Source organism: Schizosaccharomyces cryophilus (assembly GCF_000004155.1).
Source record: "Schizosaccharomyces cryophilus OY26 unplaced genomic scaffold supercont4.1, whole genome shotgun sequence".
Lineage (NCBI taxonomy): Eukaryota > Fungi > Ascomycota > Schizosaccharomycetes > Schizosaccharomycetales > Schizosaccharomycetaceae > Schizosaccharomyces > Schizosaccharomyces cryophilus.
In genome coordinates, this window is record NW_013185624.1 from 1,280,454 (window position 1) to 1,297,739 (window position 17,286).

General features: G+C 40.4%; 6 protein-coding genes across 6 annotated transcripts; 3 read left to right on the plus strand and 3 right to left on the minus strand.

Annotated features, from left to right (window-relative positions):
* The first annotated feature begins 554 nt into the window (after positions 1-554).
* SPOG_03138 (complexed with Cdc5 protein Cwf3) lies at positions 555-3,191 on the plus strand. Its single transcript, XM_013165797.1, has 2 exons — positions 555-1,430; positions 1,522-3,191. Exons 1-2 carry the CDS (start codon positions 615-617, stop codon positions 3,106-3,108), a joined length of 2,403 nt encoding a protein of 800 aa, XP_013021251.1. The 5' UTR covers positions 555-614; the 3' UTR covers positions 3,109-3,191.
* On the minus strand, positions 2,382-5,325 carry SPOG_03137 (ribosomal protein subunit S10). Its single transcript, XM_013165796.1, has 2 exons — positions 3,905-5,325; positions 2,382-3,861 (listed from the first exon to the last, which is right to left on the minus strand). Exons 1-2 carry the CDS (start codon positions 3,985-3,987, stop codon positions 3,279-3,281), a joined length of 666 nt encoding a protein of 221 aa, XP_013021250.1. The 5' UTR covers positions 3,988-5,325; the 3' UTR covers positions 2,382-3,278.
* SPOG_03136 (methylthioribose-1-phosphate isomerase) lies at positions 4,959-6,551 on the plus strand. Its single transcript, XM_013165795.1, has one exon. It carries the CDS (start codon positions 5,121-5,123, stop codon positions 6,213-6,215), a length of 1,095 nt encoding a protein of 364 aa, XP_013021249.1. The 5' UTR covers positions 4,959-5,120; the 3' UTR covers positions 6,216-6,551.
* SPOG_03135 (transcriptional corepressor Ssn6) lies at positions 6,492-10,494 on the minus strand. Its single transcript, XM_013165794.1, has one exon. The coding sequence runs from the start codon at positions 10,024-10,026 to the stop codon at positions 6,820-6,822; it is 3,207 nt and encodes a 1,068-aa protein (XP_013021248.1). The 5' UTR covers positions 10,027-10,494; the 3' UTR covers positions 6,492-6,819.
* On the minus strand, positions 10,422-13,463 carry SPOG_03134 (membrane exchange factor subunit Sat1). Its single transcript, XM_013165793.1, has one exon. It carries the CDS (start codon positions 13,273-13,275, stop codon positions 11,647-11,649), a length of 1,629 nt encoding a protein of 542 aa, XP_013021247.1. The 5' UTR covers positions 13,276-13,463; the 3' UTR covers positions 10,422-11,646.
* Positions 11,565-16,929, plus strand: SPOG_03133 (DNA replication factor C complex subunit Rfc1). Its single transcript, XM_013165792.1, has 4 exons — positions 11,565-13,783; positions 13,838-13,971; positions 14,039-14,080; positions 14,136-16,929. Exons 1-4 carry the CDS (start codon positions 13,712-13,714, stop codon positions 16,672-16,674), a joined length of 2,787 nt encoding a protein of 928 aa, XP_013021246.1. The 5' UTR covers positions 11,565-13,711; the 3' UTR covers positions 16,675-16,929.
* The last annotated feature ends 357 nt before the right edge of the window (positions 16,930-17,286 follow it).

Sequence of the window (17,286 nt, forward strand, 5' to 3'; positions counted from 1 at the left end):
CAATGGCAACGCAAACTTATTTGTTGATTCAAAAATTCATGATTCTAACCTCAAGTTAGTGAAATAATGCTCATCTTTAAATAAGTTAGTTATAGCTAGGTTTCTAAAGACCGTATATGATGAAGAGAGAGGACGAACATTCATGATGATAAAAAAAACTATTCAGTTCTGCTTCTGAGCCCAAGCTGAAGAAAACTAAATACCAAGAAACTCTCACATATCTGACTATGTTAACGTCCTTTCCTTATCGATTTGGTCTTGTAGCTACTATAGAATTAGATATATATTGAATAAAGAATATGAGAGTTCGTTTTGTACAGTTCAATTATAAAGAGTATCCTTTTTCGTACTTCATGCACCCAGAAATTAGTGACCAATGTATGTTTTCGACGAAGCTAGCTAATAGGATTACAATAATCTGAAATGCTTACAACATCTATACATAGAGTTTTTACTCTTGCCAGTTTCATGTTAAGCTTGTTTCAAACCTCAAGCAAATTAATATCGTACTACTTAGTATAATATACTGTACCTTTGGTGTACTAAGAGTAGGTGGTTCACTAACCACCATTCAATGAGGGTATATTTCTCAAATCTGTAATATTTGAAAGAAAATGAGCGAGGTCGCTCAATTTAAAGTAAGTTCTGATTTATTAGACGTAGAAGATGAGACGTTTGAGTTGGAGTTGCTTCGCAATCCGTATTCTTTAAGAAGTTGGCTACGATACCTGTTAGCACGCGAGAGTTCTTCGCTTGAAAAGCGTGTTTTGTTGTATGAACGAGCATGTTCGGAATTGCCTGGAAGTTACAAGATATGGAAAGCATACTTGGAGTTGCGATTGGCTCATTTAGAGGATCAATCGTTTGTTTCATGCCCACAGGCGTTCTTAGACGTGAACGGTTGCTTTGAACGAGCATTGGTTCTCCTTCATCGTATGCCGGTCATGTGGCATATGTACTTGAAGTTTCTCATGCGGCAGCCTGATGTAACTAAAATTCGAAAGGTATTTGATGCTGCTCTTCGTGCTTTACCGGTGACACAACACGACGATATATGGGCGTTATATTTAGATTTTGCTGAAGAGATAGGTGGCTTGTTTTGTATTCATGTATATAGAAGGTACATTCAGCTTGAACCCCGCGCCGTTGAGTCGTATATAGAAGTCTTAGTCAATTTGGAGTTATGGAATGAAGCCGCACATCAGTATATGAGTATCCTAAATCGACCCGTTTTCCTTTCTAGCAAAGGAAAAAGTAACTATCAAATTTGGACCGAGTTTTCTCAATTAATCGTACAGCATCCTGGCGATATAGAACAAATAGATGTTGAACGCGTTTTCCGGGCTGGTATTCATCGCTTCATCGATCAGGCTGGTAAGCTGTGGACTTTTTTGGCTCAATATTATATTCGTTTGGGATATTATGAAAAGGTAAGCCACACCAATAATCACTTTATGGTTTTTTGACGGGTTTGATCCAACCAAAAATCCATTCTGTTACAAATAGCTAACTCTTTAATAGGCAAGGAGTATCTTTTACGAAGGAATCACTACTGTTATGACTGTTCGCAACTTTACTCAAGTATTTGATGCGGCTATTGAATTTGAGGAACAATGGCTATCCATGCGAATGGAAAATACGTCTAAAGATGAAATTGCGGTTGACTACCATATGTTTTGGTTAGAAAAGTTACTTGATCAGCGTTCTTTGTATATTAATGATGTTATTTTACGACAAAATATTAATAATGTAGACGAATGGCAGCGCCGAACCACTCTGGTCGGCGATGATCGTGAAAAAATTGTACAAGTCTACGCAGAGTGCTTACGAAAAGTTAACCCTAAATTAGCTATAGGTTCATTTGGCTCGTTCTTTTCTAATTTTGCCAAGTTCTATGAGGATATTGGCGACGTTGAGCAGGCTAGAGTTATTTTTGAAAAAGCCACGAATGTGCCATATAATTCCGTAAACGAACTGGCTCAAGTATGGATTAATTGGGCCGAGATGGAATTGAGGTACCAGAAATTTGATACTGCTAGAAAATTAATTGGAGATGCTGTTCAAGCCCCTAAAAAAAGCACCGTTAGCTTCTTTGATGAAGCTTTATCTCCGCAGGTTCGGCTTCACAAATCCGCTAAAATTTGGATGTATTATTTGGACTTGGAAGAAAGTGTTGGATCAGTAGACTCAACGCGTAGACTCTACGACCGCATGTTTGAACTCAAAATTGCGACACCGCAGGTGGTGGTTAATTGTGCAAACTTTTTGGAAGAAAACGGGTTTTACGAAGATTCGTTTAAAATCTATGAAAGGGGTGTTGCTCTTTTTAGCTATCCCGTTGCGTTTGAATTATGGACTCTTTACCTAGTAAAATTTATTGACCGATTTAAGGGAAAACAGTTTGAAAGAGGTAGAGATCTTTTTGAACAAGCGTTGGAAGGTTGCCCACCAGAGTTTTCAAAAAGTATATATTTGCTTTACGCGGATTATGAAGAGAAATACGGAAAAGTGAAACGATCTATTTCAATTTTGGAGAAAGCTTTTAAAAATGTTACCCCTAAAGATCGTCTCAGCGTCTTCAACGTATTATTGCTCAAAGTAGCATCAAACTATGGTGCGCTTGCTGCTCGCCCTGTTTACGAAAGAGCTATTGAAATTCTTGATGATGCAGGAGTAAAAGATGTGTGCCTTCGCTATGCAGAAATGGAAACACGATTGGGTGAAATTGATCGTGCTCGTGCTATCTTTACCCACGGAAGTCAGTATTGCGACCCTCGAGTAGAAACGGAATACTGGCAGCGTTGGCAAGATTTTGAACTTAAATACGGAAATCCAGAAGAAACAGTCAAGGAGATGCTTCGTATCAAACGCTCCGTCCAAGTAAAATACAGCACAAATACGTTGAATATTGCAAAGCAGGTTGCCTCGATGGATACATCTTTACCATCTGGAGATGCTATGGAACAATTAGAACGATTACAGGAAAATTCCAAACCCTTAGCAGGGTTTGTTCCTTCAACTACAGGACCAGAAGGAGGTGTACGGCAAAGGGATATTGTGGAACAAGAAGAACAACAAAAAAACCCTGATGAAATAGAGTTAGGCTAATGATTCACTAGACAAGAACGTCAAAAAAAATACAGGTTTGAAATTTGTTTCATTAATTAATTATATGAGATGTATGATCCACATGTAGCTTGTAGAATGCATGGAAGGAAGTAAGTGTTGTATTTTAAAAAATGGGGTAAGCATAGTCCCGCTTACTTTCTCTTCAAGTCTCACTTCATCAACTTTTGATAGACTGGGTCACTTTGTAAAAGCTCATCTGCATGTAATTTGATTCGATCATGATCCTTAGCGTCCTTCCAGGCATCCTGTTTTTCTGCTGGAAGTAGAGATCGTATACGTACTGCAACATCCATGTCCTCGTATGCAACTGATTTAGCCTCAAGCGTCAAAGCTGGCATATTGTTTTTTCTCACGTACGCTAAGAAAGTTTCCAGTTGGGAAGGGTTTGTGTTGTAGAATTCAAAAAGGCGGGTATGAGTAATTCTTTCAAAATTTTCTTGTGAACCTTTATGCACAAATGGAGATTTCAAAAGTGTCCAGCTCTCAATCCTTTTGGGCAAAGGCCGAGGACCACGCAGTGGAATTTTCATGTAATAAGCGACACGGCAAATAAAATCAGAGTAAAAATCCAATTCATTAGTTTCATAACTTTTTACTCTTAAAGAAGCAACCAAATCGTCTTTTTCAGAAGGCTTCCATTTTAAAGGGCTCAAATAGACAGCTGCAACATTAGGAGGGAGTTCACGAAAGTATGGATTTTCTGCAAGCGAGGCTTTTTCTGACAAAGGCTTTCTAAAGAATCGATTAGCGTTTTTTCTAAAAAGAATATACTTACAAGGATTGGGAGGAGATAGCTGCACCAGAGGAGGTACTCTGTTCAGCAAGGCGAAGTCCAGTATGAAAGAAGCGTTTGAACATTCTCAACAAGACATATGAAGCATAATAATTCTAAATTAAATAAAGCAATATATTCCGGGAGCTGCTACTGACCGGAAACAAAAAATTCAAACTTTTTGGAGAAAGAGATGAGTAGAGAGAGAGAATGGGAACAGCCAAAAAGGAAAGGCCAAAGGGCTCCAAAGACGGATTCATTGCAATTCCGTTATTTTCTTATCAAAAATGAAACTATTTATTAAAAAGGAAAAAACTAGGAAAGAGAAAGAGCCACCTTTCGACTGTCATGAAAGACAAAATTAAGAGCGAACTGCGATTGTCGACGTGCAACAAGCAAGTACGACGAGTCTGTCACATTCAATTTTCTTTCAATTGTACTTATTTAGAAGAAAACTGATCAGCATTCTGCTCAAGATTGAGATTGATATTTGGACATTTGGATATTTGACAATAAGAGTGAACTCTCAAGACAGCATTGCAACGGAGACGTGTTTCAAGCATACTTTATTGTTGGAGAATTCATTTCAGAAGTTGACATGGTCACAGGTTGTACACCGACAGCTGTTTCCCTAAAGATCATTCCTTCGTATAGCCAAAAATTGAATAATTCAGTAAGTCAAAGGTTTTGGTGACTAGAAGGTCCCTCGTGATCAATTAAGAACTAGCTTATGAATTTTCTTCTTCTTTTGTATTTTCTTTGGCTTTGCTAAGCAGTTTGAAGGAATCAAGTAAGTGTACAAACGATCAGTCATAACTTGTAGCAATAAGCTACGAATCTTACTTTACTACTTGCATCTATTCGTCTTTATGAGCGCTTAAACCTACAAAACCTCAGTATTCATTGAAAGTTAGTTGACAGCCTACTGTTGGCTTCAACGACCAGAAAACAAGAAAAAGCACCCAAAATAATCCAGGTAAAGGTAAACATAAAAGGGAAGAAACTCTTTTTTTAATAGTTCGTAACCGTATTGGAGTAGGAAACCCTTGGGATACTCCAATCCTATTCAAAAGCTTCCAAAGCACACCTATTCAACGGCCACCAAAAAGAAGGAAAACCCCCCAAGAAAGCCTCTCAACTTTGTAGCAAAGCAATTGGATTGTTAATTTGCGTAAAAAGGCTCGTATCTCTGCCGAAAAAAGAAAATTTACTTGAAATCATGTCTTTGCAAGCAATTATTTACAAGGAGGATAGGTTATTTGTCCTGGATCAACTTTTACTTCCTCATCAGCACAAATATGTTCCAGTAGAGACAATTGAGGATTCCTTCTCTGTAATCAAAAAGATGCAAGTTCGTGGTGCACCTGCAATCGCCATTGTAGCAGCACTAAGCGTTGCTGTTGGTTTGAAGAATTTGGAAGAAGGAAAAGACGCTAAAGCTTTTGTTATCGACAGCTTAGAATATTTAAAGCAATCTAGGCCCACTGCTGTCAATTTATTCGAGGCTGCTCACCATCTGCAAAGCGTTGCTCGCTCAGTCGATCCCTCTTCTGTAAAGCAAAAGGTTATTAAAGAAGCAGAAGCTATTCTCGATAGAGATTTGAGGGATAACCATGCCATCGGTGCCGCCGGCCGTCAATTTCTTCTAAATCACTACAAGGGAACTAAGTCCAAGTTTACCATCCTTACTCATTGTAATACTGGCTCATTGGCTACGTCTGGCTATGGTACTGCCCTAGGTGTCATCCGGGCTTTACACGAAAATGGTAATTTGGAGCATGCATTTTGTACTGAAACCCGTCCTTACAACCAGGGTTCTCGTCTTACAGCTTTTGAACTTGTTCACGATCGTATTCCAGCTACGTTAGTGACAGACTCCACTGCCGCTTCTATCATGAGCAAGATTGATGCTATTGTTGTGGGTGCTGATCGCGTTACTAAAAACGGTGATACAGCCAACAAAATTGGTACCTTAAACTTGGCAATCTTGGCTAATTATTTCAATGTTCCTTTTATCGTTGCTGCCCCCTTCTCTTCTATAGACTTGAACCTTGAATCGGGTTCTCAGATTACCATAGAGCAGCGCCCTTCTACTGAAATGATAACTGTTCGTGGTCCTGTCGTCAAAAACGCTGATGCGACAGAGTTTGGACAGGAAGAACGAATCCATATTGCAGCTCCTGGGATCAATACTTACTGTCCTGCATTTGACGTTACCTCAGCTAATTTAATCGCAGCCGTTGCTACTGAAAAGGGTTACTATACTCCTACAGAGGATGGTTTTTCTTTTGAAGTTTCTGATGAATCAGTATAAATATAAACATTAAAGGAAAGCTATCTGTGACCCTTTTTTTTTCTGTTTTCGGGTGTATTCTTTTGAACACGTCTTTTTTGGAATTTTCAACGTCGGTATTCAAATGTTAGCTTGTAATTTCAACCATCTTTTTACTTTGCTTTCTTTCGGCTTCAGTATTTTGGGAGAAGTTTTAGTAGGCTCTTTTTTGATTTTACTTATTATAAGTTTGTATGATTACCACCAAAGATATATAACATAACGACTATGTTTTACAGCTTCTTTAGTTTTATTGAATCCCGTTGATCCATTTTGTTTTTTATTTTTTTTAGGCTACTTGTAACAATTATATTTTCTAAACTCTAGAATTGGAAAAGTACATCGTCGTAAGGTAATATTAGAGAAATGAAAATTGAAATCTATATACATTACCAAAACAAAAACGAGAAAGGAATAAAGATTAACAGTAATATATAAAGGCCAATACACTTCATAAAGAAATGATAATATAAGCAAAATTAGAATGAATCAAGCTGCGATATAAATAGATATTCATGGCAAAGTTCGTCGCAAACATCATTAAAGCCTCCAACACTGGGCCTACTTTGAGGACAAAAATTGCACATTAATCATGTGCCGTATCCCTGTCAACCTCTTCCTCATCATAATCCTCATCAACATCCAGTGTACGAGCAGTTTGTTTAGGGCTTCGGGATTTATTTTTTTGTTCAGACACAGAATTTTCCCCATTTTGACTGCGTTCTTCTGAACTTTCTCGGCTTTCTGATTCTTGTTCATGCTCGACCTCTTCAACAGGGTTTACAGGGCTAGACTTTGGAGAAATCCTCTCGGTATTTGCTTTAGCGTCATTGTCTTGCGTTTCGTCTTCAATTACTTTCTGCCTCTTTACGCCTTCAGGAGATTGAGGTTTAAGGGGTGCTTCTTCAGTTCTCTTCTCGTTAGATGGAAGATGTCGTTTATTGCTTTTTTCAGCCGGAACTTCTTGTGTAGTTTCTTGACCCACAACACTCTGGTCAAAGCTGGTCTCAGCACTTTTAGGAGATTCATTTGGCATAGCAATAGCATCAGCTTTCTTTAACGAATCCTTTGGTGATCCGCTCTGTCTTTCCCTCTGGTCAATAGTCGAGATTGCACCTTTTTGTTCTTTAGGACGACTGGATATGGAGTTGCTTCGTTCCTGTCCAACAGCCGCTGAAATAGAATTATGTCGAGAACGTGATTGTTCCGAGTTCTTGATCTGCGGCGATTTTGAAATAGGAGCGTTACTTATAGAAGGTCTGCTACGGTTAGACATACCAGCGGGAACAGCCGTAGCAGAATTAGTTTGCTGGGTCATCTGTTGAGTAGGTGATGTCTGGTTAACAGCAGGTCCTAAGGCCGAGACAGAACTTGGGGACTGTTGCGGTACCGCATTTGTGTATCCATGCTGAACGCCGTTTGTAAGTGCCATATTACCACCATAAGCTTGAGTAACAAACGATTGAGGTTGGGGCTGGTTCATTGCCTGGGATTGCATCTGAACCTGAGGAACTTGCCAATTAGAAGAAGCGGGGGGAGCAGGTAGTCCGCCCGGATACACAGAAGCAGGCTGTCCTACAAACTTAGCATTCTGGTTTGCAATAGCAGGCGGCGCTGCTGAGGAGGCAAGTTTGTGTTGATCGGTGCTAGAGCCACGCAAAAGTTGCAACCTAGCACGGATGTGAGGATTGCTAGGATCTAATTCAGCAGCACGCTGGTATGCATCCAAAGCATCGCTAACTTGGTTATGGCAACTTTCATATAATGTACCTAAGTCGTACCATACCTCCGATATATAAGGATTTAAGCGGATTGCACGTGAATAAGCATCCAAAGCATCCTGATATTGGTTAATTTGATAATACAAGACACCGATTGAACACCAAAAAGTTGGATTTCTACCATCACGGTAAACAGCCTGTTGATATGCCTCGTAAGCTTTGTTGTACTTTTGTTGAGCAACATAGCAACGTCCAATCAAATACCAAGATTGCGCATCCGTGTCATCAGCTTCCAAAGACTTGGTAAGGTATTGAATAGCCAAATCTTGATTTGTGAAAGAAGAAGATTGTTGATGGCATAGCCAGCCTAACTGCTGTAAAACTTTTGCATGGTTTGGAGTCTCAGCCAAAACTCGTTCATAAGCCTCCTTAGCAAGCTTGTACTCCTTTTGCTGCTCATAGACGTGACCAATTTGGAAATAAATGTCTAAAACAGTAAGAGGCTTAGGCGGGTGGTTCAAGATATATCGAAACAAATCAAGAGATTGCGCAAACTTATGTTGTTGTTTGTAAATGATGCCAAGACGGAAATAAATTTCGTTTACCTTTTCGAAATTGGGGTCCATGCGAAGACATTGTGTAAAGGCTTCCTCAGCATGCTCGTGAGATCCATAGCGATCGTAAAGTATGCCAATACCGTACCAAAGTTTTGGATTTTTAGGATCCTTCAAATGATACAAGGCCTGACGATAAGCAGAGTATGCACGAGATAAATCATCCCGCATTAAGTAGCAATGGCCCAAAGCGCTCCAAATTTCTCCTTGCTTTGGATCAAGGTCGAGTATGGTTTGGTAATATTCAATAGCAAGGAGAAATTGTTCACGGTTCCTTAAAAGTGTAGCAATTTGAAGCATAGCAGGAATAGAGTAAGGATTTTGACGAAGAGCAGCCTCGTAAGCGGTCAGAGCCTTGTCAGAATCATCATATAGTTCAGCAAGGTGGCCAATTTGTAGCCATGCTTCCTCGTTAAGTGATATGAGTTTCCGCACAGATTCTGGGGCATTCGGCGGCATAACACTCGTCAGTGTTGCTGAAGGAGGAGGAGGATGAGACGTCACAGGAACAGAAGCAGGAGGTTGAGGATTGGCATTGACGGAGGGTGGTGCAGCAACATGGACGGGAAGAGAGGACGAAACATTGGATGGATTAGGAGCCATTTGGTTGATGGAATGAGTAGGAGCGGTAGCAGGTTGGGAAGGCGCCGATGGATTTGTCACAGAAGGAGGCTCTGCTGTTGTAGAAGGGGCTGCTACGCCCATCGTAGGGTTTTGAACGGGATGAGGAACAGAAGGGATAGAGTAATAAGTACCATTTTGAGATACGATATTAGACATAGGAGGTTTAGAAGGAGGAGCGTTCGGGGGAGTAGCATTCACGTTGTTTGAGGGATGCATGGATCGCTGTTGTTGAACAAACTGGGGAAGATAATGGGAAGAAGGTACAGGGACTTGCTGAACAGGTGCAGCGGGATTGGAAGGAAGTTGAACCGGCATTAAACGCTGCATTTGTGAGGACTGTTGATCAGGAGCAGACAGAACGGTAGGTGGAAGCTGGCGATATTGTTGAGAAGATACAACGTGTTGCAAATGCATCATGGCATCGGGATAAGAAGCATGCATTGGCAAATTCTGGGAATTATGCTGGGAAGGCGGAAGAATAGAAGGTGAAGGTTGATGCATAGATGTCGCAGCAGCTTGTTGCTGAGCAGACTGGGACCCTGGCTGAGACGGCGGCTGGGGTTGTTGGTGTTGTGTCTGTTGGTGTTGTTGAGACAGCATAGGATGTAGAGAGGTACGAGGAATATGAGCGGGATGGGACAGGGTATTTGGAGGAATTGCAGAAGGATAGTAAGCCGGATAGGCGGCCGGAAAGGATGATGGGTTTTCTGATGTGATAACTTTCTGTACAGGATTAGAAAGGCCAGAATTAGGAGCGGAAATGGGAACGATGCCCGAAACTGACTGGGGATTATGAGACGGGGAAGCTCCAGAAGGAAGGTGCGATGTCGGCATGATGAAAAAATGCACAAAAATGGAAAAAAATAATGCGGGGGAAGAGAAACAACTTAAAAGACAATGAAGGTTACGGCCAAAATATCAATTATTAAAAATAATACGAATTGAGGGCAGAAACGTCGAGAAATGTAAACTAATCAACACGACCCTTTATGAAGATTCGTCAACACGAAAACAAAAAAAAGACAGTCGTAAATTAACCGATAAATACGAGATGATGGTATCGAATAAACCAACCGGTTTGACAAAAAAATTTAGGAAAACAAAATTAAACAAGAAAAAAAGTGAAATAACTCGTATATCCTTTCCACTATAAAAGTCCAATCCGCGTAACGTCGTTGATTTTCTTGTTACCACGTGCCAAGCGACGGCGACAATTACGAAGACTTTCAAGGAATTGTCGAAAGGAGAACTACAATAACGAGCTCCGTATCACAAGGAACGAAAAATAACGAAAGTACGTTATAAAGGATAACGGAGTATATACTTGGTGGAATATTAAGGCAAGAACCGAGACAATGAGTGAAGCTTAGGTATATATAAGCAACATGCGGTAAACGTCGATTTTGTCCAGATCGGCATCAGTGGATCATGAGTAAGAAAAAGGAGAGCGGCAAGAGGGGGCTTTGTGGGTATGCAACTCTGGACAAAGTCATGGAACTAGAATTTCAATAGTTTACCGATCGGATTGAAAGAGGCGATCCATTGAATGGATGCTTTAATGTCGTTGGTAGTAAGGAAATTCTTGACAAAAGGAAGAGGAAGACATTAACACAAGAAATAGTGGATTTTTGGTAAAAAATAAGAAAGGAAATTATAAGAAAAAGCTTCTTTCCCTTTAATTAGCCTTAAAACTATAAATCCAGCTATGGATAAGCAACCTAAACCCCTTTAATGAGGTACATCATAGCGTCCTTAATTTCGCATCGTACTGCGGTCTTCTAGGTTTCCTGAGAGAGCAGACGTATCTGAACGTGTGGTCTCTGGTACTCGTCATTAGTCAAAAGTGTCCATAATTTCATTATCGATTTTGTCTATAATTGCATGACTCATAAGCATTCGCAAATCAGGAGGATGCTATTACCCTTATCGGGGAATGATATCACCCGTATTCTAAAAGGAAGAACCTCGTTCCTCTCCATCTCCTCCTTCAATGATGTCATTTACAAATGACGCAACGATATTTGCATGTTTTACGATAGGTTGCATGTTTCACAATTAAAGGCACATGTTACCTTATAGTTGTTATTTGTTGGAAATGAGGAAAAAATCGATTACCCAACCAGAATCATCCTATTTTTTTATTCATCGTGTCAGAACCTACCCGATTGACAAAGTTTTGAAAAGGGAAAATTCCAAACGGACAAAGATAAATGACATCAGTTTCTTAATTTCCTCTGTGGGGCAATCCCTTCATCGAGGCGATAGCATCGTGCACTCCCAAGCGTTATCGAATTAGTGCTTACTCATCGTAACTGCGAAAATGAGATGGATACACACGCTCCGTACAACGTATTCGTGACCTTGTTGCAGTACGCTATTTCGACTGGGGATAAGCAAGTGTGATTAAGGAGGAACTGAGGAGTTGTGAAAGAAGAGAATGCAATGACGTCGCTGCTATGCTAAGAGATGCTCAATGCGGACTGATAAACAACACTGAATCGTTTCTGCTGGGAATGTTGGAGGCGCGTGCTCTATTCTCATTTCGCGGGCATTCGTAATAGACGCCGTGCTTCGATGACCACTTTCCCTTGAAGATCGCGATGTTTCTTCCAATTTTTTCGGTTCTTCTTTCTCTACGTTTAGAGATGTATCCAGTCCCTTAATCTCGTTTTTACTCGAGTCCAATGGTTGATGGTTTTCTTCGATTGAAACACGTCCCATTTCCATGCCGTCCTTGGAATTATAACGAGACGATCGTATCCATTCTTGTCGTTCACTCGTGTCGCGCAATATTTCTATCCGTAAAAAGTGTTCCACGCCAAATTGCTGGGTTTCAAGCGTAGTTGGGCATTCTTCCGGGATGCTCATCGCTAAGCTAAAGTTGTCCAATCCATACACACACCGCGTCAGTTTCGTCCAAATTCTTCGCGTCACTCGTTCTGTGTTCGTGCTGTTGCGCATTCGAATCTCGGGCACAATACGTTCCACACTTTCCAGCTGCACGTGTATTTGTCGGATAGCTCCGCGCATTTCATTAATTTCTAGCAGCATCATCTCGCCGGCTAAATATTTCGATTTATTGAACATGACTCGACATATAAGCTTCTGTTGATTGGCAATCTCATACCTTGTCGTCATTCGACTAAGTGTTTCTTCTCTCCTCAGCAATCCCAACATTTCTCCTTCTTTATCGTTCTCTTCTTCCTCTGGTGTAAATCCCTGCTTGCGAGAACGATGCTCTCCTGCTGCGTATGCGGTCCCGTCTGCTTCGAGTAATGAGAACAAAAACTGATCAAACTTTTGTTTTCCATTGTTGTCATCATGTTGATCATCCAGTGGCCACCGCTCAGCTGTTAATGCGCCTTCCATGTTTTTCTCGTTCACTTCTGCGGGCTCCATATCAAAGATGGGTTTATGCACATCGGCAAACACGTTTGGACCAGCAATAGATATTTGGCTGAACTTTCCTAGCGGTAAATCTGGCCTTTGCTTGCTGTTTGGTAGAAAGTTGATTTCAAATTCATATTCCACACAAGCATTGTTGTCCGGAAACTGTGCACCGACCACCAATCTATGCTGAAATTGAAAGGCGATACCTTTGTAAGAAGGAACAGTCTTTAAAGGGATCCTTCTTCGCAAGTGAAACCATTGGCTTTCTCCTGGTGCCAATGACAAATCCACTCCTAGGATATCTGGGCGAGTCATGTACACGGGCGTCGCATTTTCTTCTTGTTGTTCTGATGCTTCTGTCAACGTGCTAGCTTGATTGAAGCCTAGTAAGCTTCCAAACATTCCGCTAAGTGCATTGGAAACCGAATAACTGGTAGCCGCTTTCGGAATATGCACCAAACCGCTCATAGTTCGCTTATTGAGTAGTCCTTGACGCTGCACATCTTCAAATTCAGATACACGTACTAATGTTGGATCTAGATACATTTCTCCATGTATGGATGCATAACACAGCAGCAGTTGCAATTGACTCTGTGCTGTTTTGGCATTGGTAATCTTTACGATACAATCAAACGTCTCGCCTACCTGCACCGCATCTGATAAACATTTAATCTCCACTTGGCATTCTGACATGTTCTTTTTCTCTCACACTGTATAATGTCTGCAACCTCACAACCGTAGGTCAATATGTAAACAATGCGTGTTCTAGAAAGTGTTTTAACGGGAATTAAGCAAAGTGGAATGAAAAACACTTACTTAGTTTTGCAAAAAAAAATTTTCATTCAATGGCATTTCTGCCGATTCTCTATACTTAGGTTTGCTTTTTCTAGTCGTAAGCGTGATGGGTGATTCCATTGTCATAGTCAGGTTCTCCTTTTACGAATTGTTCCTTCCATATCCCTATATAGGATTCCATAGTTGAGTGGAACTTCTTAAAACGTTTACGGATTTGCAAGCTTCGTATCCCTAAACCCGGAAAGACTTAGGAAAAGAAGGTAGAACGAAAGTTTGTACAATTTGTCAACATTTACGACTCGTAGTATTTTGTCGTATTTGTATCCTCGTCAGAATGAATAATTCTGACATTCGAAGCTTTTTTGGTGGGGGAAATAAGCAGAAAAAACAAACCACTACTCCCCAAGTACGCGTATTCACCCTTTACAAATTCATTGGTTTAAGCTTACATTTGTTATAGAGAGATACTGCAAGTGAAAAAACTTCTCAAAGGAAGAAACGCATCGTTCTTTCCGACGATGAATCTGAAGATGCTGATTCTGGTCCCGCTTCCAATGGTTCCGCGAAGGAAGCTAGCCCAGCAATTCAAAAAAGGTAATTGATTTTAGTGTTCTAAAATTTGTTTTCCGGTTGAATCTTTATTTTTTCTAACAAGAGTTAGACAAAAAGTGAATGCTACTCCATCAGCAACGGAGTCTGAAATGTATGCATCATTACTAGTGATTCTAGAAATTTACCTATGCTAATCTAGTACCTAGTGCGACTGAGGAAAAGAATATAGCTCCTGCAGAGAATTCTGATCTCCATGCTAATGATAATGTACTATCGTCGCCCGTTGTATCCATACCGAGAGCTTCTTCACGAGTGGCCAAGGCTTCCTATCCTAATTTGGAGTCTTCAGAAGAGGTAAAAAAAGAAGAAAGTGACCCTCCTTCAGCTCCAGCGCCTAAGCGAACCCGTCGCACCCTTCCTCCTAGTGTTTCAGAAACGCCTGAAGTCCCGAAATCGGCAGCCCCTGCCCCAAAGAAATCGAATACAAAATTGAAAAATCTTCCCAGATTTTCCTCAGAGGCTACAAAGGTTTTGGAATCAGTACCTCTAATTGATATTGATTCCATTGGAGTTATGGCACCTGGCGGTTTTTATGATCGTGCTGACACTACACAAGCCCCTGGATCAAAGTCGGTTCCTATAGGAAATGATAATTGTCTTTCAGGCTTAAGTTTTGTTATTACTGGTATTCTAGAGACTTTGACCCGTCAAGAAGCTACCGATATAGTAAAGAAATATGGTGGAAAGGTAACCGGTTCCCCTTCGAACAAAACGGATTTTATTCTTTTGGGCGAGAATGCTGGTCCTCGAAAAGTCGAAACGATAAAGCAGCACAAAATTCCGGCAATTAATGAGGATGGTCTATTCTATTTATTGAAAAATCTTCCTCCGTTGGGCGGATCCGGAGCTGCCGCTCAAGCTGCCCAAGTAAAGCGTGAGCAAGAAGACCTAAAAATTCGTGAAACTGCTGCTAGGCTTGCTCCAGAGCCCACTTCTCAAAAACTCCAACATAATAATCAGCTATGGACGACGAAATATGCTCCCGCCTCTCTAAAGGACATATGTGGTAATAAAGGTGTTGTGCTTAAGCTTCAGAAATGGTTACAAGACTGGCCCAAAAACTTGAAATCTAATTTTCATAAGCCTGGTCCTGACGGTTTAGGCTTATATAAAGCTGTCTTGTTGTCGGGACCCCCAGGAATTGGCAAAACTACCGCAGCACATTTAGTTGCTAATCTAGAGGGATTCGATATTTTGGAATTCAACGCTAGTGATACTCGAAGTAAGCGTCTCTTAGATGAACAATTACAAGGCGTAACTGATAGTCGTTCCTTGGCTGGATATTTTTCTTCCTCGTATGTACCAGTTGACCAAGGCAAGTCACGCTTGGTTCTAATTATGGATGAAATCGACGGCATGTCTTCTGGTGATCGTGGTGGTGTGGGACAACTAAACGTGCTTATCAAAAATACAAAAGTTCCCATTATCTGTGTATGTAATGATAGATCGCATCCAAAACTAAAACCTCTTGATCGGACGACTTTTGATTTGCGCTTTCGGCGCCCCGATGCTAACTCACTGCGTTCAAGGATTATGTCGATAGCTTACCGTGAAGGATTGAAACTATCACCGCAAGCAGTGGATATGCTTGTCCAGGGGACATCATCCGATATGCGTCAAATTGTTAATTTGCTTTCTACTTGGAGATTGGGAAGCAAAGAAATGAATGTTCAAAATAGTCAATCAGCCGTGAAGCAAGCTGAAAAACACATAGTGATGAAGCCCTGGGATATTTGCAGTCGATACTTGCATAGCGGATTATTCCATCCTTCAAGCAAAGCTACGATTAACGATAAATTGGAGTTGTACTTTAATGATCATGAATTTTCTTATTTGATGGTACAAGAAAATTATCTCAACACAACCCCCGATCGAACTCGACAGGAGCCACCCAAAATGGCAAACTTGAAACATTTAGAATTAATCTCTAAAGCCGCTGACTCTTTTTCCGATTCTGATCTTGTTGACAAAATGATCCATGGTCCTCAGCAGCACTGGTCATTGATGCCGACACATGCTTTGTTATCATGTGTAAGGCCAGCATCGTTCGTTGCTGGGTCTGGATCTAGACAAATTCGATTTACTTCTTGGTTAGGAAATAATTCTAAAACAAACAAGCTTTACAGAGTACTTCGCGAACTTCAACTTCATATGCGTCTGAGGGTGTCTGCGAATTCTTTGGAAGTCCGACAGCATTATGTTCCCCTATTATATGCGTCGTTGCCAATGCGCCTAGTTAAAGAACAAGGAGAAGCCATTCCTGATATTATCAAATTAATGGATGACTACTTCTTAAACCGTGATGATTTTGAGGCAATAATGGAAATAACCTTACCTGCCGATGTCGGTGAGCAATTGATGAAAGGAGTATCTACCAGTGTCAAGTCGGCATTCACGAGAAAATATAATTCTACGACACATCCAATTGCTTTCATTGGTTCGAGCGATGTACTTCCCACGAAAGGTTCACGCGCTCCAGAAGTACCGGACGTGGAAGATGCTCTGGAAGCTGAGGATGAAATTGTGGAAGCTGAAAGTGAAAAAGAGGAAGACGATACAGACCTAAGTAAGGATAAATTCATTTCAGTACCTAAAAAGCCGGCAAAGACAGCAAGGAAAACCAAGGCGGATGCTGGGTCATCTTCCTCAGCTCCCAGTCGTCGAGGCAGGAAAAAAGCAACGTAATATAAAAATTAAGTCTTTAACGTTAAAAACAATTAATGTTCCTACAAAATTTATATCAATTTATTATGACTATCGTTCCCATAGAATTTATTATTTCATTGAACCAAATAGGAGCAAAAGACTAACTAAATATGTATCTGTGCGCTATCTGGTGAGGTTCCCTTTTTTACTTCCATTTTCTTCTTGATGAGCTTTTGAATTATTTTCTGTATTTTAAAGGAACATCATTAATAATAATATAAAAGATAATGCCGTTTCCATATATTTGAAACATTCCTATCCTTTTGTTTATTTATGAACACTATGGCCAAAATTTCTTAATCAACGCTAACGATGTTTTACTAGTCCTCATTATCTGATAAGATGTGTCACAAAGGTAGGATGATCAAAGGCTAAACGATTCATTTCAAAATTAAACAGTTTCCATTTATTTGTGTTTAGCGTTTCATTTTAGCAAACTATAAGAGCATCAATTGACATATGAAAGCAAGGATAACTAGATTTCTTTATAGTTGAAAATCCAAGAAGTAACGTCTTCCTACGTATCTTAATTAGCCCTTAAGACTCTTCGCTATTAGAACCGTAATAAATAAACAAATTAAAAAAGGAATA